We start from the raw sequence: 21,430 nt of genomic DNA on the forward strand, positions 1-21,430 counted from the left end.
GGTGTGAAGGCAGCCCAAAGTAATACCCGGAAGGGCAACTTTCCTGCTGGCCTGCCTCAGCAAAATAGCTGTACAGCTCCAGCAGACCAGGAGTAAAGCCATTACTGCTAATTGCCGTCAAACCAAGCTAAAATAACTCAAGTGAAATTCCAATTGAGGACTTCAGATATTACCACTAAAGAAAATATTTTTCTTATTTATTTGTCCATGAGATGCTGGCTAAGCAAGCATTTATTGCCTATCCCTAATCACTCTGGAAAAGGGGATGGTGAATTACATTCTTAATTCACTTGAACTAGGTATACCTATAGTGCTGCTAGGAAAGGAGTTCCAGAAGTTTGACTTGGCAAACATGAAGGAACTAATTAGTTTCAAACTCAGATCGTGTGTAGCTTGGAGGGGAATTTCATGTTTCCATGCATCATCACCTCTTTCCTTTAGAAGTACTAGAAATCTGGAATGATTCCTGAAGATCGGAAGATAGCAAATGCCATCCTCCTCTTTAAGAAGGGAATGAGAAAACGGGGAACTACAAACCTTGTTCGTAAAATGCTAAGAACCTATTATAAAGTATATAATAAATACACTTGGATAATAATGAATTGATTGAGGATAATCAGTGGGGAATTGTGAATGGGATATTATATTTGACAAGTTCATTCAAGATTTTAAAAATGATGTAAATAAAATTGCTAAGAGATCTGATGTATATACTTGGATTTTCAGAAAGCTTTTGATGAAGTCCTTCACAGGGCTGGTTTGAAAAAATACACAAGATAGAAGGTAATGTACTGGTATTGATTAATGATTCGTGGACAAACAGAGTAGAAATAAATGGATAATTAGCATATTGCCATTTGTGAGTCTTGGGATACCAAAACGGTCAGGCTTGGGGATCCCAGCTGTCACAATATATGTCAATAATTGGGCTAAATGCAAATGTTGTAGAGAGAAAAATATCAAGTAGATTCAGGAGGTTTTGGACAGGCTTGGTGAATGTGCAAGAACATGGCAGATGGAATGTAAGATGGAAAAATGTTAGGTTATCCTCTTTGGTAGACGAAACACATGTGCAGAGTATTTCTTAATTAGTAAGAGGTTGGAAGGTGTAGATACACAAAGGGGCCTAGGTGTCCTTGTCAATAAGTCAGTGGAGGCTAACATGCAGATGCCACATTTGGGAGGTTAAAGTAATGTTAGCCTTTATTGCAAGAGAATTTGAGTACAGGAATAGTAATGTCTTATATTAATTGTATAGGAGCTTGGTTAGACCACACCTGGAGTAATGAGTGCAGGAAAGATATTATTGCCATAGAAGAAATGCAACAAAGGTTTACCAGGCTTGTTCATGGGATGGCGGAAATGTCCTATGGAGAGAGATTGGGAAAGTGGGGCCTGTATTTTCTAGAAATTTGAAAATTGAAAGGTGTTCTCATTGAAACCTACAAAATACTTAACGGAACAGATAGGATCAATGTGTGGAAGGTGCTTGTCCTGACTGGGAGGTCCAGAATCAGGGGGCACAATTTAAAAAGAAAAGGATGTCACTTTTGGTCGAATTGAGGAGAATCATTTTAATCAGAGTTCTAACCTTTGGAATTCTTACTCACATGGGGCTGTGGAAGCTCAGTTTTTAAGTAAATTTGGCAGATTACTGGTGATGTACAGGGTAACGGGGATGGGATGGGTCAAAGTTTTCAGTTAGCAATGACCATATGGGCTGGGCATCTTGATTTGCTGAATGGCCTACACCTGTTCCCAAGTTGCAAAGTCACAGGTTGGGAAGGAGTTAACAAAGGACCCTCAATGAGTTGTGGTAGTGTACACTTTGCTGCTACTGGAGAGAGTGAATGTTTAAAGTTGGTTGCTTTGTCCTGGACGCCGTTAAGTTTCTTGTGTTGTTGGAGCTACACTTATCCAGTGAGGAATATTAAATCACTGCTGAATTGTGCCTTGTACATGATGGACAACCTTTGGGAAGTCAAAACATGAGTAATTCAGCTCTGACCAGCTCTTGCAGCCACAGTACTTGCCTGGCTGGTCCAGTAAAGTTTCTGGTCACTGGTAATCTCAAAGATGTTTCTAGTGGGGCATCCAATGATGGTAATGACATTGAATGTCAAGGGGTGATAGTTAGACTCTCTTTTGTGGTCGATGGTCATTGGCTGACAGTGATAAGACATGAATTTTACTACAGGTATTTCAGTCATGCATATCTCAACTTTTTAGTTGTGAGAAAAATGTGATAATATTTTTAGTTGTATGTACAGTGAATGTTTAGCTTTTCTTAGTTTTTATTTGTTGTGGTTGCATTTTTGCCCCCAACATCAATGGTCAAATGCTAAAAACTCAATCACCCCCTTGTCAGCATGAGAAAACATCCACACACATTAGCTGGCAATGTTTTCTGGACTGATCACTTCAAACTCGAACACATGAAAATCATGTAAATTCAAAGTGCAAGCATGCAAATTAATCTATACTAGCTTCAGAATTTATGTCTGATGAACCACAATTTATTGTGTCTTCATTTTGCAATTGTAGTGTTATTTCTTTCATCCCTTCACTGTGCCATTTTTTTCTGAGTTCCATGATGCATAACCCATTTGAAAAATGGGGGACCAAGACAAAGAAGTCAGTAACCAAGGGACATAGATTAAAATAATTGGCGGATAGGTTAGAGAGGAATTGAAAAGTCCTTTCACACACTAGATGGTAGGAATCTGGAATCTGCTGCTTATTCACCCAGCACAGATCAATGGGCCGACTACAAATTTCTATAAGAGGCCTTAATTAATCTGCATGTTCGTATTTCAAGATCTGTAATATTTCTGTTAAAAAGACATCCTTGCTTTTGATACCTAGCTGTAAAGTATAAAAGAATTTAAATTTCATACCTTGCATAACATTGCAAAATCCCAAATGTTTATAAGGGAATATATGTAAAACATGTTATTGTATAGATAACTTTCAATCAAGTAATAGCTGCTATGGTTTATAATAATTCAAAGCAAGTTTTTTTGCCTTGCACTCATCAGGACATTGACTTTTCATTGGAATTTTTGTCAAACAACATTTTGTACTATGTGAGAAGAAAATGCTGATTGATTAGACTGATATGGAGGTGCTGGAGTTGGACTGAGGTGGACATTCCTGGTGAAGAGAATGCTCGAAACATCAATTCTCCTTCTCCTCAGATGCTGCCTGACCAGCTGTGCTTTTCCAACACCACTCTTTTTGACTCCAGGGTGGACAAAGCCAAAAGTCACATGACACCAGGTTATGGTCCAACAGGTTTATTTGAAACCACATACATTCAGAGCGTTGCTTCTTCATCAGGTGAAATGTTCACCTTCACTCGACAAAAGAGCACTGCTCCAAAAGCTTGTGATTTCATATAAACCTATTGGACTCTAACTTGGTGTCTTGTGCCTTCTGATGAGGTTGATTAAGTGGATTGTGAATTGTAAAGGTGTAATCATGTATAATGCACAAGGTAGACGATGAGTAGTTGTGTGGTACAGCTAGTTTCACCTGAAACAAAAACAAAAAATTGTTGGAGAATCTCAACAGGTCAGGGCAGCATCAGCATAAAGAAAGCAGATTTAATATTTCAATTCCAATGACCATTCTTGGGAACCCATATGAGTTTCTCCAGTGATTTCAGTTTTTGTTTCAGATTTCCAGCAGCAGCAGCTCTTTGTTTCATTTTGGCTAGCTTTACCTGTTGCTCAAGTTTTTAGACTCCTTTTTCTCTCAGGCTAATCAAAGAAGGACTGGCTACTCTTCAGGACTGAACATCTCAATCTTATGTAGTAGTAACATAAATAATATATGCCATCAAATCAAAAAGATGTCCTGCCTATCTCATGCGTAATTAATGTGTTATGTGAATTTCAGTGTCAGTGTGATGATAGGTATGTAGATCATACAATCCGCCAGTCTTTTGTCTGTATCAGGCAAGTTACTGACTGTACCCAACCAGCCTTTGATTTGTAAAAATCTTTGCACAGTGTCCAAGGTTGAATGTACATTTGATAAATAATTCTGAATGTGTTAGGAATTATCCTGCCAGCTAATTAAGGAAAATCAATCAATGTGGCACACTGGTACATACTGGTAGCGACACAGATTCGTAAACTGGGTGCTGTTCTTTGTAGACAGTACAGATGCACACAAGCCAATCTGTGATTCGCTGGTCAAGGCAATGTCTCAAGGAATCAGCCAACCTGCCAATTAACTAGTAGTCATCATTGAACTGATGCATTCTCAACAGCCTCTAACAATAAATTAACACTCCCTTCTCAGACAGTATAAAATGTTGCTTCCCTTTTATGGTGCTTTTTCTTGAATATGTCCTGATGAGTGCAAGATGAAAACCCTTAACAAAATGCATTTATTTCAGTAATATTCAAGTTCTGTATTATTAAATAACATAAAGGAAAACATTTTTTGGCAAAAAATATAAAATGTCATCCATTCTCTAATGTTATGATGCTCACGAGTTATTCATTAGTTAAAATCTTGAAGCCAAGCAATGGTCTTTAATGCTGATGATGAATTGTCATAGTGTGATAAAATGTTACAGACTTAAATGGACATGGTTCACTCAACTCAATGCTGAAATGAAGGGCTTATCTAATGAAAAAATGCTTCAGAGTCGGTGGAGTTTAGAATAGTAAGAGGTAATCTTATTGAGTAATTTAAGATCTTGCGTAATTGGATAGAGTAGATACCAGGAGGGCATAGGAGAGACTAAAGATAACGGACATAGTTTAAGAGGTAACTTTTAAGACTGAGATGAGATTTTTCTTTCCTCTGAGGTTGTTAGTATGTGGAATTCTTTTTCTCAGAAGGTAGTAGAGACTAGACTTTTCAATATATTGTAAGCTGAGTTATGGGGCACAGACAGAAAAGTGGAGTTGAATCCACAAACAGCTGAACCGTGGTCATATTAAATGGTTGGGCAAGGTTCTATGTCCTATAGTTCTATGAAATACAAATATTGACTATCTGAAATAATTACAGCAAATAAAGAGATGAGGCTTCAGAAAAAAAGATTTGTGTGTAAAACTGATAAACCTTACAAATGGTTATAGACTCAGCAAAGTTTGGACTCTGAAAAATTTGGGGGAGGTAGGCTTTCAATTTGAATTTCATGTTGGAGGAAGGGATGGTAAGTGAAACAATGCAGCCCTGAACTTTTCCAACTGTTGGAGAATTTTCTGATCATCCTTTCAATATAAATGCATCTGTCATTTCAGTGATATACAGAAAGCAGCTTCTGGCTCATTTGCATCAGTATTTGCCTCATTGGCCATTTGCCCAACAGAGTTAGTCAAATGTCGTCTCCAGGCAATGCATGAAATGAAATCTTCAGGAAAACTAGCCAAAGGACATCCGAGGTATGTCCTTTTTTTTTAATATAAAAACGTTATCTTAATGCTTTTTTAAGATGCTAATTCATTCTTTAAAAGGCTGCAGTCACATTGTGGGAAGTCCTTTTTGACCTAGATTAAAGTTGAGCTACATAGTATACAAGTAGGTTGTCTGTTTCACGATCACTTCGCTACACTTCCTGCTCCCTCAAGATAAATGGGCAAGTATCCAGGTTTGCTTGTTCCTGCCACTATTTAGTATCTGGTGTAACATTGTAATTTGGAATACATATAATACCCAGTTAAATTTAAATTTGTGGCTGAATGTATTTCCTATTGCGAGCACTTCCTGTGACTAATCATATCTAGACTTTGATTGGCATGCATCGGTTGAGGCTACAACATGTACCTTGAATGAAAAGTTTGAAATGTCCACCTGTTAATTTACCCAATAATTAGAAGATGATTTCAATGAGACTATCATATGAGCTTTGTGCACATGACACTTCTCAACAACATCAGAAAACCAGGGAAAATTAGTGAGTGCCTACAGTTTTAGTGCCTCTTCCATTTCTGTTGTGATTGTAGATTGGCACAGGTAGAAACCTTTAAAGGATGTTTGGAGTCGGTGAAATGGAGAGAGGAGGAAAAAAAATGTTAAAGATTGATTTACTTTCTAGCATGTTCTCCACATAGCTAGTGAATGGATTTTTTTTTTGTGTGAAGGGGCAGAGAATTCCCAAGTGGAATCCTCACTCTTTTCCCACAGTGAGAGAAGGTATTTCAGTCTTCTCATTGTGTTTAGTTACAAAGCAATGTTATGGATGGCAAACTGTAAAATGTCTGACTGGGGGAAATGGTTTGTATAGTAAGGAGACTTAAAGGGGTTGGAGTTTCTTTGTGTGGTCTCTTAGTGGGATTCTTTGTAGCATCCAAATTTAAGTTGGGTTATTACCTTACACTTTATTCAGTAGCATGAACCCTGCACTGGGTGCAAACCCATTTAAGGAAGATATTACCAAATCAAATTCCTGACAGCCACAACTGTATACAATTGGGGGTAGGTGTCAGGAACTGTAGGATGCTTGCTCATAGCTTTCCATTAATAATCTTAATGGAACAAAAATCACACTTGCACGCCAACATTACACACCTCTGCAAGCTGATTGCAAAGTTAAATGGGTAAATTTTAGAATTGACGCTCCTTAAGGCTGATATTTATAAAATACTGCACCAAATGTGGATTGCAAGTGTCCATTCTGCCCTTCACTCTGTGGACTACTTAAATCATTGGGGTTTGTGAGGAACTCTGCATGTATATTTGTATGTACCTGAGTTGTACATCATATTGTGGTAAAACACTAACACCTTTGCATTGATGACTGCCTTCACTAGAATTAATGACTTCCAGATTGTTATTTCCAGAGATTAATAAATTTAGTAAGGATTGTACCTTTTTTTGAACCATAAGTAACTGTGTATAATATTGCAGAATCTCCACATTTGGAGGCTTTGTTTGAAAATATTTTTGTCGAAATATTCAAGAGGGAATCTTGACATATGTTTGACCAGCCACCCAAGCAGAAAGAATTCCTATGATCACAATACTTGCCAACATATTTTAAGCTTTTAGTAGAAGCTGTAAATTGAAGAAATCTGTACAAGTATAATCTTGTTACAATTACAAAGTGAATTTTTACCTCTCTCCTGTATAAGCGACTGCCCAACATGTTTTCTTTTAAAGCTGTTTCAGATTGAAAAGTCAAGCTCCTAAAATATTGACTTGTGCTGTAAGCCAACTTACTAAAATGGATATTAATGCTTGTAAACATTTGAAAGTGGTAGTTATCTGGAAAGTTGGAAACGTCTCAAATGTGCTTCCATGTATTGTTACCATAGAACATTACAGCACAGTATAGGCCCTTTGGCCTTCGATGTTGCACCGACTTGTGAAATCAACGTGAAGCCCATCTAACCTATTCCATTTTCATTCATATGTCTATCCAATGACCATTTAAATGCTCTTAAAGTTGGCAAGTCTACTACTGTTGCAGGCAGGCCGTTCCACACTCCTACTACTCAAAGACAGATGTCAGAGGTAGGTTTTTTAATCTATCACCCCTCAATCTAAAGCTATGTTCCCTCATGCTAGCCATTACCATCTGAAGAAAAAGACTCTCACTGTCCACCCTCTCCAGCCCTCTGATTATCTTATATCTCAATTAAGTCACCTCTCCACCACCTTCTCTCTAACGAAAACAGCCTAAAGTCCCTCAGTCTTTCGTCGTAAGACCTTTCCTCCATACCAGGCAGCATCCTGGTAAATCTCCTCTGAACCCTTTCCAAAGCTTCCTATAATGCAGTGACCAGAACTCCCAAGTGCGGCTGCACCAGAGTTTCGTACAACTGCAGCATGACCTCACGGTTCCAAACACAATTCCACTACTAAGAAAAGCTAACACACTGTATGCTTTCTTAACAACCCTATCAATCTGGGTGGCAACTTTCAGAGATCTATGTACATGGACACGATCTCTCTGTTCATCTATACTACTAAGAATCCTACCATTAATCCAGTACTCTTTATTCCTGATGTTCTTTCCAAAGTGAATCACCTCAACTCCATTTGCCACCTCTGAGCCAAGCTCTGCAGCTTATCTATGTCCCTCTGTGACCCACAACATCCTTTGACAATATCCACAACTCTACCAACCTTAGTGTCATCTGCAAATTTACTAACCCATCCTTCTACGCCTTCATCCAGGTCATTTATAAAAATGACAAACAGCAGCAGACCCAAAACAGATCCTTGCAGTACACTACTAGTAACTAAACTCCAGGATGAACATTTCCCATCTAACCACCACCCTCTGTCATCTTTAAACCACTAAATCACCCTTAATCCCATGCCTCCGTATTTTGTACCTTATCAAAGTGTTACTGAAATCCATATACGTCACATCAACCGTTTTACCCTCATCCACCTGTTTGGTCACCTTCTCAAAGAACTCTAAGGTTTGTGAGGCAAAACCTATCCTTCACAAAACGGTATTGACTATCCCTAATCAATTTATTACATTCTAGATGATAAGTCCTATATTTCTTATAACCGTTTCCCATACTTTTACCCACAACCAAAGTAAGGCTCACTGGTCTATTGTCTCTACTCCCCTTTGTGAACAAGGAAACAACATTTGCTATTCTTCAGTCTTCTGGCACTTATTTTACATGTCACTTTTATATATTGAAGTGAACTTTGCTGAATTTTGTACATGTACACTTAAATGTTCACCTTACTGTGATGAAATCTGAAGAGATTGAGTTGAGAGTCATTCTGAACTCTGTGTTCTGAAGGAGGGTTACTGGACCCAAAATGCTAAACCTGATTTCTCTGCACAGATGCTACCAGACCTGCTGAGATTTTCCAGCAATTTGTTTTGAGTTCGAGTTTCCTAGGTGATAATAAATGAAATGCTACATTGTGATGTAGTGTTAGTTTCCCTATGTCTGGGTTAGATAATCCAAGTTCAACTCCCTCCAGCCCCAGAGGTGTCTCATGTCATATCCAGACAGGTTGGCTTAAAAAAAATAAAATTAAATGGTACAAATAAAGAGACAACTTTAGGAGTGCATTGATCTTCCTTCTTGGAGACTGCCTTAAGGAGAATTCTGGGCAAAAGGTCTTGAATTAAACCACTATGTTGTATATGTTTTCCTGTATCACATTGTTTAACAGAACTGCACATGAATTCTGCTTTAGGTACCCATAATGGCAAACCATCAAACTTATTCTAGCTATTAATTCAATTTGTACATTTTTCTCCTTCTTTAGCACAGTTTGGGCAGTGATTAAAAATGTTTTGAAAACCGATGGTCCTCTTGGCCTGTACCAAGGTCTGACAAGCACATTGATGAGGGAAATGCCTGGTTACTTTTTTTTCTTTGGTGGCTATGAACTCAGTCGCACCCTTTTTACAAGAGGAGGCCGGTCCAAAGATGATCTAGGCAAGTACCTAAAGCAGGCTTTCAGTGTATGTGTGTTCATGAGTGGGATTGTTTATTGCAAGAGATTAAAATCGCAAGCTACAAGAAAATTGAAACCAAATGATTCTTGTTCTTCTTAACTCTGTTTCTGCTGTAACAGGAATTTCAAAGTGACTGATTCACCAAATCGGTCATTACTTTTAAACTAAATTTTAGCATTTCTCCTAACAGTTTCGAATATTGATTCTGATCATTAAAATTAGAAGGAGCACCATCATTCTTCTTTTGAATTCATTGTTGGATAAGTTCACCTTTTCAATAATGAAAATTGCAGGGGGCATATCCTTTTGACGTGTCTTGAAACGCTGGCTTGAGGTGGTTCGCAGATGTTACTAGACTGGCAAGTCCGTTTAATAGGTTATTGGGTATTACAGTTTGTCAGATGGAGTCCCAGTGACCTAGAAAGAGGCTAATGCTAAAGACTGCTTTACAGATTTCTTTTGTTTTAAAACCAAGGGCTTTTTTGTGTGTGGAACCAATTTGATTTATCACCAATTCAGGGCCATGTGCTGCTGCATTTTCTACAATTAGATGAGGTACTGTTTTCAGAAGTGACGACCTTGCCTCAACATTTAGTGAGAGCACATACTAACAGCCAACTCCTTGCTGCATCCTCACAGCACAGAGTTCTTTTTTCAGTTGAGGAGTGTTCCAAGGTTAGACCTGTTGGTGGAATATTCTAAGAGGAAGCTCCCATGTTTTTGTTCCAGGACTGTAGAGCCCAATATCCTTGGCAAGTGCTTCGTCTCAGAGAATTACCAGTTCCTGTGTGTATTCCCTCCATTTCCACTCCTTTCCAGAATCCTGTGGAAAGTATAGGCAGATAAATCGCAAACATTCAAACAACAGTGTAGAAAACCAAGTTGTTGGATTTTATGAAAATGAGTGGGTTTTTGTCCTACCCACCACCTTGTATAGAGACCAACCCTAATTGAGCAGGCGCTCATTCTGGCTACAAAAAGAAACCTGATCATTTAAAACTAATTCTAATTTTAAGCCTATGGCACATGAAAATAAGTTTCAAGTGTACAACAGACCCTTGCAGCAGCTATACCCAATCCTCATGTATATTGAAAGCTTTTTTTTTGAGGGGGGGGGGGGGGGGTTGGGGGAAGAGAAGGGCATGTAAGAGAAGAGAATTGAAATGCTTACATAAAATTGGTGCACTGAAAATATGCTTTTTTGTTCAGTTAATAGTGGGGCACAAGTGCATTATTTAATTTTTCAGCAATTATTTTCCATAATTTCCTGATAAAAACACCTCGTCTAACTTCAATTACTGTGACATTCGGTCCTTCTATGATCATCCTCTCCCTGCCTCAATTTGGTTTTCTTGCACTTCCTTTCCCTCTAGCTCAGCCTGACATTCTTCTGTCCTTTTCATCCAAATTATACCAACATTTCTACTTCCACCTCCAAATAGGTTCCATTTGGTGTTGGTGCATCCACAGACTCTCAGTTAATGCTTGTATTTCTTGCCACTCCTCCTGTCCAACCCAAGAAAAAAAAAACACGGCTTGCATTCTCTGCCTTGAAGTGGAAAATGGATAATGTGCTATAGCTAATGTTATTTTGGCTGTTGTACGTGGGAATTCTTTTCCTCATAATTGCCTGAAACAGGATGGAGGGATAAGGAATTGGTTTGTGCAGATTTTGTCAGCGACTTATGGCGTGAACTAAAGCCATACTGACTTCCAGCTTGCATATTATTATCTCTTTAGTTAAAACAAAAGCATATAAAAATCTCAGCTGTAATTCTAATGGAGTCAAATTCTTCAATTGCAAAGATTTTCTCCTTAAGTAATTGGTATATTAGTCATGATATTCAAAGCCCAAGATTCAAAATTGAAACATGTTCTTTAATATGAGGATTTAAAAACAACAAAAGCTACACTTCGACTTGTGCAGCAAGATAAAATTGGTTTCAAAAGTCATATGGATGTAAAGTGACTTGCAAAATTGTTAGCAACAGAAGTCCAGATTTACCCATTAATCCACCAGTGAATTATGAAATGAGAAAAATGTTAACAGTTTGATCTAGTATTTCTATTATTTTTGTTCAATTTCTATTTGCTCTCAACTGTTGGTATGCTATCTCCTGGAACCATTAGCATACAGCTAGTGTGATAATGGCACCAGGTTAGGAATTAAAAAGCAAATCTAATAATGACAATTTAACTATTGTTCATAATATATACACAGACATATAGATTTTTTAGGAGGAAGTCTACTACCCATGACCTCAGATGCTAAACAATGCAGTGGACTCTTAACTGCTCTCTGAAGCAGCCTAGCAATCTGCAAACTTTGACTTTTGTTTTGACAGAGTTCTATGAAGTGTGTATTGTTTTTATTCAGAGGATATAAACAATCACTGCACTGTCAGCATTTGTTGTCCATCCTCAATTGCCCTTAAAAGGGTGGTGAGCCATCTCCTTGAACCTCTGATCCATTTGAAGTAGGTAGAACCAGCAATGTTAGAAAATCAGGTGTCTTCTGAAGGAGATAGCTTGGTTGCCTAAAGCATTCTTTTTGACCTCAAAACAATCCAGGATAGTAATTGCAGGGTTAGATTAACTATTTGTCCTGAGGTGGATCACCTTTGAAAGGCCTCCATATCATTATGGAGCACTCTTTGAATCCTTAATGAAGAAAGTTGTACGGCTGAGTCAAAACATATAGTGCTTGTAAGGTAGAGCTGGTCAGGCAGCATGTGAGGAGCAGAAGAGTCAATGTTTCAAGCATTATCATTCATTCCTGATGAAGAGCTTAAGAGTTTATGCTCAAAACATTGACTATCCTACTCCTCAGATGTTGCCTGACCAGCTGTGCTTTTCCATCACCACACTTTTTGACTCTGATCTCCAGCATTTGCAATCTTCACTTTCTCCTATTTTTATAGGAAGTGGCAATTTAATTAACACAGCATTAATCTTGATGGATGATTAGGAAGCTTCCCATTAAGATTTAAAAAAACAACTCTTATGCACCCTCAATCTTGGTTGAACCAAAGTTATCTGTAGAAAATTCAGAAGCTGAGTGGCTATTGGGAAGTTAAGTCGTCTCTGGTCAGCAATGTGACTATTTTGTAGCTGTTTCTGTTCTCATCTCCCCTCCCCCCTCCCCCCCAAAAAAAGTGCCTCGAGCCATGGTACTAAGATAATTATCTGTAATTGGCTCGCTTTCCATTTGCATTTTTTAAATAGTTAGAATTTTACTTTGGGCATCCTGGCTATAATCCTGATGTGGGCTTTAAAGGAGGTGCCCACTTATTACAGTTGGCAGTCCCTTAGAGGGTTCAGGACCTAGGAACTCCAACAATAGAGAGTGACCCCTTTTCAGTTGGTAGTTTAAGCCCCTATCCCAAGGCAGGGCTCAGTGTGCCTTTAGTCATGTCCAGTGCATTCCAGAGTTTTTTGGCTCCAAAATCATCATAGTTTCTTGGGGTCTTGTCAGACTAAAAATTGTACTTTTAAAAACAAAAAAAATGTTGGTATTTATAGTTGTTGATAGCCCAGTTCTGAAAATAATCTAAATCATATTTGAGAAAATAGCCTTCCACTTCCCTCTTCTGTAAGGCATCATAATTCCATTCAGAATACATTGTTATGATCACATTGAATATATGTGCCCTTTTACAAGTTTGTGTGATGGGGAAAATCAATGGCTATCAACCAAATATTTTGACTACATGTATTGTCTTAAATTTGACTAGAAGGGCCATGTCAATTTAAACTGAGGAAAAAGCTATTTAAATATTGATATCTTGTGTAGTGGATGCTTTTAACTGGTAAAAGAAATAACCTCCATAAAAACAAAGGCCAAAGAGATGATTTTCACTCAAATTTCTCAGAATTTGGTTTGGGATAATAGTTCAGTGATGGCTTGGTTTGCACAAGCTGCAGATACAAAATACTATCTGCATTAATAAACTCTGGTCTTTTGTACCCTTTTATCATTGTAGGATTTCATTTTTCCCATTGGGGTTGAGATAAATTCAATCACCAAATCCTGCTGTGTATTTTCAATGGTCACAAATTCAGTCAAGGCGGTAAGTGAGCAAACAGATTCTAGCACTGAGAGACACTGCTATTGCCTAAAAGTATATTACCTGAGGTATACAAGGCATGTTTTTCCAAAGGTAGACTGCATTAAGCTTAGACATAACTGTGGCCAGCTGCAAACTGTTGTAATCCACCAGCGGTATGGCAGACGAGTTGGAGGATTAATGGCTGGTGGGAGTAAAAAAACTAGTAACCCAACAAAATACATTGTACAAAATCATACTAGTCAATAACTAATTAGTCAATTATTGAAGGGAATAAGAGCAGGGAAGGTTAAAGGAGATAAGAACTTGTGCTGCTGTTCAATTTCCTCATGACTGTTGCCCTGGTTGTATCATTTTATAAAACAAGAGATTCTAAGGTGTTTGATTTTAAGTTGAAAAGGAGCCTCTTCAGTCTAAAGAGACCAAGAAAAATCTGCTTACACTCTCTTGTGTAGAAGTTTTGTTACATTCTGCCTTGTGTATGTGATAAGAACAAGGAAAGGCCTTTTTTGAAAAAAAAAGTCCTAAATGGGATACAAAGCAGAAGTTATTGAAGGTGCAGGATATATTGACAGTGGTTAATACTGTTAATTTATAAAGCAACTTAGCCATTATACAAAGGGAGAGTATATATAAAAAAAAACAAGGTGTGTTGCTTTTGTAAGTAAAGCTCATCCTGAGCTAGAGTAGTGTCCAATTAGGAAAGCTAACAACTACTTGGAACATAAAATAGAGGTCGAGACAGAATCTGGAAATAGTGTGCAGTACTGATCATCTTACTTAAAAAGGAAGGGTTAAATATGTTGAGGCAATTTAGGTGGTTTACCCAACTAATCATTGCAATGAAAGAGAGGCAATGTCCTATGAGGAAAAGATTGGTCAGACTACACTTCTATCTGCTGGAGGTTTAAGATTATGAACAGATGTGACAAGATTGTGGTGAAGGAATATTATGAAAATCTAGAACCAGTGGACATTGTTTTTGAAAAGTTCTTTTTTGAAAGGGAGGCAGCAAAATTTGAGGATGATGAATGTTTGAAGAGGTGGCAGAAGCAAAGTCTAAAAAATATTTTTAAGGCAGAGCAGGTAAATGTTAAGCAAGAGGTGAAAGATTAGTCAGGGTGGTGGGTTTGAAGTTACAATCAATCAGATCAGCTGTACTTCAAGATGCTCTGCCATTTAAGTCTGAATGGCCTACTCTTGCTCCAAATTTGCATGTACACATACAATACTTGACATACTTTCAAAAGTGTGTGGATGTGAGGAGGTGCAGAAATAGACAGGTCTGGGTTCAGAAATAAGGAACTTCAATTAATGAGAGCGATGAGAGACTGGGTCTTTTTTTCAAAAAAAAAAGGGGGAGTTTATTCAAAATAGGGGATTTAAACAGACTAGGCCCTGGTAAACCCAGGAAGCAGAGGGATCAAAGGTTCCACTATGTTAGTGGTTTGAATCTTGAATGCAGTGCCCAATAATTGTGCTGGAAGGAGGATTAGATAGAAGGATCATGTGACTATTCTATAAATGTGATTCTTTGAATTCCTGTGAATTCAGAGAACACAAGCATTCACTACCCTTTCTTAGCTATATGGAGAAAAATGATACCGGGCTGTCTGCTATGGAATAATTCACCAGTTTATCAAACCCTTCTCAAAGTAGCATACCAAAATACCAATTTACATAAAATTCCAAGGTGTAAAAATTTTACTAAATCAGCATAGTTAAATATGACATGAATGGAGACTTGATTAGATGCTGCTGCAAGTTAACTAACTAATTTTGTTTCATAAAAAGGTCCTATTCCCTTGATGGTGAGTGGTGGTTTTGGAGGTGCCTGTTTGTGGATTGCTGTTTATCCAATCGACTGTGTAAAATCTCGTATACAGGTCCTCTCAATGGCAGGCCAGCAGGCTGGTTTCTTTAATACTTTCCGAAATATTCTCATGAAGGAAGGTAAGATGGGTTTTGCTAGTAAAAAGTATATCTGGTTAATATTTACCCTTTCCCTCTGACTTACTACTGTATTGCCAAAGACAGATAGGAACAGCCAATTGTTTGTGCAAAACAGATTTAATACAAAACAAAATTGTCCAGAATAGGAGTGGAGGGCAGAGAATCTTGGAGTTTAAAATTAATACTTCCCTCCCTTCCACAGTCAAGTGGTCAGAGTCAATCCACCATATTCAGATTTTGTAGAATTAGCAATGTTGGGAAAAAAATAAACATGGAGAGACAGCTATGCAGGTGATTCATCTCAAAACAAATATCTTCAGCTGACACTAACTTAACAAGTTAGGGTAGCCCAATTCTACTTTTGTAGAAAGAATGTCTTGTCCCTATTCAATTTTACTATCCAATAGTTCAGTACAGCTATTTGTTAAACAAAAATAATTTAGAACTGGGCCAGTTGCACACTTTGGTCATCTAAGATCTGTACAATAGGTCAAATTTTCAAAAAGGCTCTACTAATCTTTCACCCATCCACAACCTATTAAGGCTGGAGCAAAATGGGTTAATTTGCTTCTGACTATCATGATCCTGATAATCAAATTAAAGTAGTGCACATAATGGCCAGATGAGTGAAGTGTTCAAGAATAAACATTTAAAATCATTTTGGAATACTAAGTATTAAGCAAAAAACAGTCAACAGAAACATGCAAAATATTCATAATTCAGATTGATGACAGTACAATTTTTCGACACTAGCACTGCATCATGAAGGAGGTGCAGACCAAGATAGTTACTGCACAAGTATTTTAAGAGGCGAGAGCGCTGAAAAACAGCAGAATCTAGAAATCTTCTGAAAATTCAGTAAAGTTATTTTTCCCCTACAAATGCATACATTTAAAAACTAGGATCATGAATTGAAACGGTTGAAAAAAAATAAAAGTGGGTCCTGAAGAAAACTCAGTCATGCTGAAAACTTAGAGTTATGGAAGAATCAGCAATTGCATAGCTTTGGAGGGAGATCGCATTCTATTACCTTGCTGAGAAAGCTCCTAGGATTAGCATTGTATATTTTTCATGTCTTACATTGCCATTGTTACAGTCTTGAGTGTTCATATCCTCAGTTGAATTGAGCTGGGTTATCAGAAACAAAAAGTAACAACTTGCAAAGATGGAGGGAAGTTTGGTTTATACAATAGCATCAAAACACTACTTAAGCTGCAATTCAGAATTATTCTAGTTGGACGAACTTAGTGCAGACTACGATTTAGACGTCATGCAGATTAACTGACTGTCCTGGCAAAACAGTTTTTGAACATTTTATATACACTTTCAGCACTGGCCATAGCTCCATTTTGAAATAGATAAATCAAGGGCAAGACATGCTCAGAAAATGCAGAATTATAAAGTACTCAATACCTGCATCCTTAGGGGGAAAAAAAAGTTTGCTTGATCAACACCCAAACCTGGCCATTTTTCATCATGGTCAAAATATCTTGCTTATTTTCCTACATTGCAAAGTGCCAACATTTTAGTAATTAGCCTAGTAAAAGCACTCGAGGGGCACTGGTTAAATTCCAAACTAATTTAGAATTTATAGTAGTTATTCCAACATATTTTGAAGCAAGTTTGCTGGGTGTGTATCTGGCACAAATTGAAAACCCGAAAATTAGCATCTGTGCTCAGTTTAACAATTCAATGAGACTAAAACTCATTTTGTTAACTAGGAGAATTTCAAAAATTAATGTTGTATGAGGCAGCAACTTTGTGTACTGTGATACCTCTACTTATATCTATGCTTCAACATTGAAATGGTTAACATTTCATTTTCATTTACCTGCAGGTTTGAAAGCAATCTACTCTGGATTAACACCAACAATGATACGTGCATTTCCTGCCAATGGTGCATTATTTTTGGCCTATGAACAGAGTAGAAAAGCTATGATGGATTACATGAGTGACTGATGTGTATTCTAAAGAATGATTGAAGCATTGCTCCCAAGAATTTGATTATGCTGCAAAAAGCCAGTTTAGGACTAGCTGGAACATAAAGCTGGATATTTGATACTGTACATGGTAGGATGCTTAAAATCAGTGCAAAGAAATTGTGGATCTTTCACATGTAGCTGAACTTAATTTAACATTAACTTAATTAATGCCAAATTTGTAATGTATTCTATAACTCAAAATGGTGTTCTAAATTTCCAGGAAAAATAAATCAAAGACTTTACTTATGCAAATTCAATGTTGTGAACTAAAACTTCAAAAAAAAACTAAAAGTACAGGAGAGAGGATGCAGCTTTTAAAAAAAAAAACAGCTACCAATTCTGACATTCCTACTATCACAGATCAAGCAAAAAATATGGAGTGGTGCTAATTTACTTTTTCCTTATAAAAGGAAAAAAAAAAGAGTAGGTAATAAGCTAGGCATCTACCTCAACCAGCCAAGTGACCTTTCCTCCCTGCCCCATGTCATTTAAAGCAAAAGTAAATGTTTCTAGAGCCTGGTGTATATTATACTATTTTTTGAAAAAGGTTTCACATCAGAGTCAGGCTCCAATGGCACTAAATATTATTTTTAAGCATAAAAGGATATCAGATGCATATTGGCATTTCCACTGCAAAACTTTTTTGTGCAGTTATTGCAAGCACGATGCTTTAGTATTGAAAAAGCACAACCACATCACTTCATTTCAAAAAAGTGCACGTACCTATTGTACTTGTCCTACTTCCCAAATGTTGCATCTACATATGTAGGAAAAGAGCAGGAACTGGATCCTTTTACCCTTCTGTAAACATTATCAAGTTACAGTATCACAAGACAATTCCACTCACAGGAAAACATGTCAGACATTATTTGCTACTAGTAACAATGGCTAGGAGAAATCCCAAAGTAGGAAGTCAGTATTTTACTATTTATTGAAGAACATTTCAAGAACTCTACATGTAAATAGATTCAATGATAGATGCATTTGATAACTACTGACATTTAATAGTTGAACAAACATTTACTAAATATGTAGTTCAAGTATGTGTGGTAATATTCGAGTTTCATATCAAAACATGAAGTGTGCACAAATTCCATTGGAAGTGTTCTAGGCTTAAGGGTTTGTAACATACAGAAAAGCCACTTCATTTTAAGCAGATATGAATAGTCAGATCACTTAAGTATCAATAGGATAATTACATTAATGCCTGTGCTGTACAAGTCTCTTTTGCTCCCTTCCCTCCTGCAGTGCAGTGCTATTTGTGGTTGGAGCCTTTCACCTGAAGAACACAAGTATCTAAGTATTCCAGTGGCACAATTCAATACTGCACGACTATATTTCAATACATTAATCAGGCTACTGAAATATCACTGAAAGGACAAATCATTTCAACAAATCAGAATTTCAGAGCAGGGAGTGCAGGGGGATGGCTTTTATTAACCCTGTTATAACATTGCTGATAGCTCATGTTTCTTCTGGAAAAATGCCACTGGACAGGTAAAAATCAGTTTTTTTGAAGTAAAAAATATCAAGACTAATCCAGTCCTGGAATAACTGATAATCACACCCTCTTTCCGATGAGGTAAATACAACACTGGCAACTCTTAAGGAAAAATGGGCTGGAAGGGGTTGTGGTGAAGAGGAGGGTGCCCTGCAGCACCAGAATGATGACTCTGACCATTTTCCAACAGTTTTTCCTTTAGTTACAAAAGTCTGAAGTACTTAACATGAATATCTTGCAGCAAGTAGAAGTTCCCAATATATTTCACCCCTCCCCCCCCCATTGAAGGCAGTACCAGACTCCCAATACAATATTTACATTACAAACTGCCTGGAATCATTCTATACCCATTCTGTTCCTGAGGTGGCATTAGCTTAACTGGAATCAGGATCATCAAAATTCACCTCCACTGCAAATTTTTCACTGTAGATTTTCCAGGTTTTTGGTTTGTGTGGGTTGTCAAGTTCATCTCTAGACAAGTAGAGCCTAGACAAATTTGAAAAGAGAAAATGTTTCAAAAAAAAAGTTACCAAATTACATTCACCACTAATGTCAAAAAACTCAAAAAAAACTTCTGATTGGTGCTCAATCTATCAACCCCACCACCCTGTGGCCCAACATGTCAACTACTCCTCCCCCAAGGACATGCAGATCCTGGGCCTCCTCCACTGCCGCTCCCTCACCACCCAGCACCTGGAGGAAGAATGCCTCATCTTCTGCCTCCGAACACTTCAACCCCAGGGCATCAATGTGGACTTCACCACTTTCCTCATTTTCCCTTCCCCCACCTCACCCCAGTTCCAAACTTCCAGCTCAGCACTGTCTCCATGACCTGTACTACCTGCCTATCTTCCTTTCCACCTATCCACTCCACCCTCATTCACCCATTGCACTCTTTGCTACCTTCCCCACTCTCCTCTAACCTATCACCTCCACTCACCTATTGTACTCTACGCTACTTTCTCCCCACCGCCCCTCATTTCTCTCTCCACTCTGCAGGTACCCTGCCTCTATTCCTGATGAAGGGCTTTTGCCCAAAACATCAATTTCCCTGCTCCTCAGATGCTACCTGACCTGCTGTGCTTTTCTAGCACCATTCTAATCTAGAGTCTGGTTTCCAGTATCTGCAGTCCTTGTTTTTACCCACCTGATAAGGTTTACTCTGCAGCTCAATCTAATATTGATCAACTCAAAAGTGTTCACAATTGGATTTTTTAAAAAAAAAGTTCAGACATTTTTACCTGTAAAAAAAATCTAGTTGGCAATTCTGAATCTCATTGGACAAATCTGCAAAGATTACTTAAAATTGCAAAGTAGGGACTACACAGGCTTAACTTTTTCAGCTTTAAGTTGTCCTTTACTTGTCTGAAGGAAGTAGTTAAGGAAACAACTGACATCTGAATTTTAATAAAACAGTAATCTTAAATTCACTCAAATCAATAGCAACTACCTATCAAAAATCAACACCACAGAACAGAATATTGCACACCTGTATGATCATGGTTTTACCTTTGCATCCGATATTGTAGCTAAAGTCCCCCAACACATGAAATTTGGGTTGAAATATTGAGACAGAAGTGGCCAGAAGCCTGATTTCAGATATCTCTAGTGCGAGATAGAGTAGATTATAAAGACAGAGTCACATGGCGATAGTGTGAAGTATTTGCAATCTTTCCTCCTTTAGTATATCAAATTGTCAATGTAGTTCGGTTTTTTTAAGGCACTTCCCATCTCACCCCACCCACAAACCCACTTATAAGTTGAAGGACCCTGGGTACCAATGGATAGAAGACTAAGTAATAAACTCCGCTAGATTATCTGAAGGCTATACAAGTCTTCTCAAACAACACTAACATCTTAATTAGGCAAGAGATTTGAGTCCAAATGTGTTCTGCATGATCATGTCAAGCAAAGAATTTTAAAAACAAAAGCCTATTATCTGTTACAGAATTTCAAAGGATTTAAAATAGGATATATGACCAAGCACAAGCAGTTACATACTGGATTAAAATGAGGCAATAGTTGAATTGGTCTTTTGCTTCCTTTTAACAGATTCTTAAAACTATTCTTAAACTATAATTTGACTGTACCTATTATTTACAATGAAAGAGGTGTTGAACCAGAAGTAGAATGGACAGTCATCATAACCTTTTGGAAGGCCCTGGATAGAAGGAAAAAAATAATAATTGTTTAAGCCATTGTGATGCATTTAGTTTTAAGAATTGTAAAAGATTAGACAGACTTACCCCACTAGACTCAAATCGGACTTTAACATCACCACTCACTTCAGGACCGTTCTCCAAGCTAATTATAGCAGAGTTACTCCCAGCATCAAAGAACAGCTGTAAAAAAAATTTATAATGTAATTGCCGAAAGGAGTCACCAAATTTTAAAGTTATGAACAAATTAAGTACAAAAAGTCACTAAACATTGAAAACTGAAGTTACAATTTGCAATAGTAGGCTTTCCTCATGTAAAATCCAGACTTATTTAATCAATCTTAAGATGGTGCAGAACAGCACTA

The 21,430-nt window shown here is 37.6% G+C and overlaps 2 protein-coding genes and 1 long non-coding RNA gene across 7 annotated transcripts in view; 1 reads left to right on the top strand and 2 right to left on the bottom strand.

Moving 5' to 3' along the window:
- LOC132816826 (mitochondrial ornithine transporter 1-like) overlaps nt 1-17,615 on the top strand; it is a 36,844-nt gene extending 19,229 nt beyond the window's left edge. Inside the window, exons 4-7 of one of the 2 annotated variants that reach the window (XM_060826796.1) lie at nt 5,265-5,405; nt 9,211-9,383; nt 15,265-15,423; nt 17,261-17,615. In XM_060826796.1, the coding sequence (XP_060682779.1) occupies nt 5,265-5,405; nt 9,211-9,383; nt 15,265-15,423; nt 17,261-17,382 (595 nt within the window). In that variant the 3' untranslated portion in view covers nt 17,383-17,615. The remainder of the gene's footprint in view (nt 1-5,264; nt 5,406-9,210; nt 9,384-15,264; nt 15,424-17,260) is intronic. The other variant, XM_060826794.1, reaches the window with a different exon arrangement.
- Nucleotides 9,498-18,202, bottom strand: LOC132816827 (uncharacterized). The gene is made up of 3 exons (XR_009644824.1): nt 18,129-18,202; nt 13,534-13,654; nt 9,498-10,226 (listed from the first exon to the last, which is right to left on the bottom strand). It is a non-coding gene; the product is annotated as an uncharacterized LOC132816827 (long non-coding RNA).
- A 109-nt stretch (nt 18,203-18,311) lies between these two features.
- tpte (transmembrane phosphatase with tensin homology) overlaps nt 18,312-21,430 on the bottom strand; it is a 68,125-nt gene continuing 65,006 nt past the window's right edge. For all 4 annotated transcript variants that reach the window (XM_060826797.1, XM_060826798.1, XM_060826799.1 and 1 more), the window contains 3 exons: nt 21,153-21,248; nt 20,997-21,067; nt 18,312-19,392 (listed from right to left, as the gene is read on the bottom strand). In XM_060826797.1, the coding sequence (XP_060682780.1) occupies nt 19,281-19,392; nt 20,997-21,067; nt 21,153-21,248 (279 nt within the window). In that variant the 3' untranslated portion in view covers nt 18,312-19,280. The remainder of the gene's footprint in view (nt 19,393-20,996; nt 21,068-21,152; nt 21,249-21,430) is intronic.

Source organism: Hemiscyllium ocellatum, chromosome 6 (assembly GCF_020745735.1).
Source record: "Hemiscyllium ocellatum isolate sHemOce1 chromosome 6, sHemOce1.pat.X.cur, whole genome shotgun sequence".
Lineage (NCBI taxonomy): Eukaryota > Metazoa > Chordata > Chondrichthyes > Orectolobiformes > Hemiscylliidae > Hemiscyllium > Hemiscyllium ocellatum.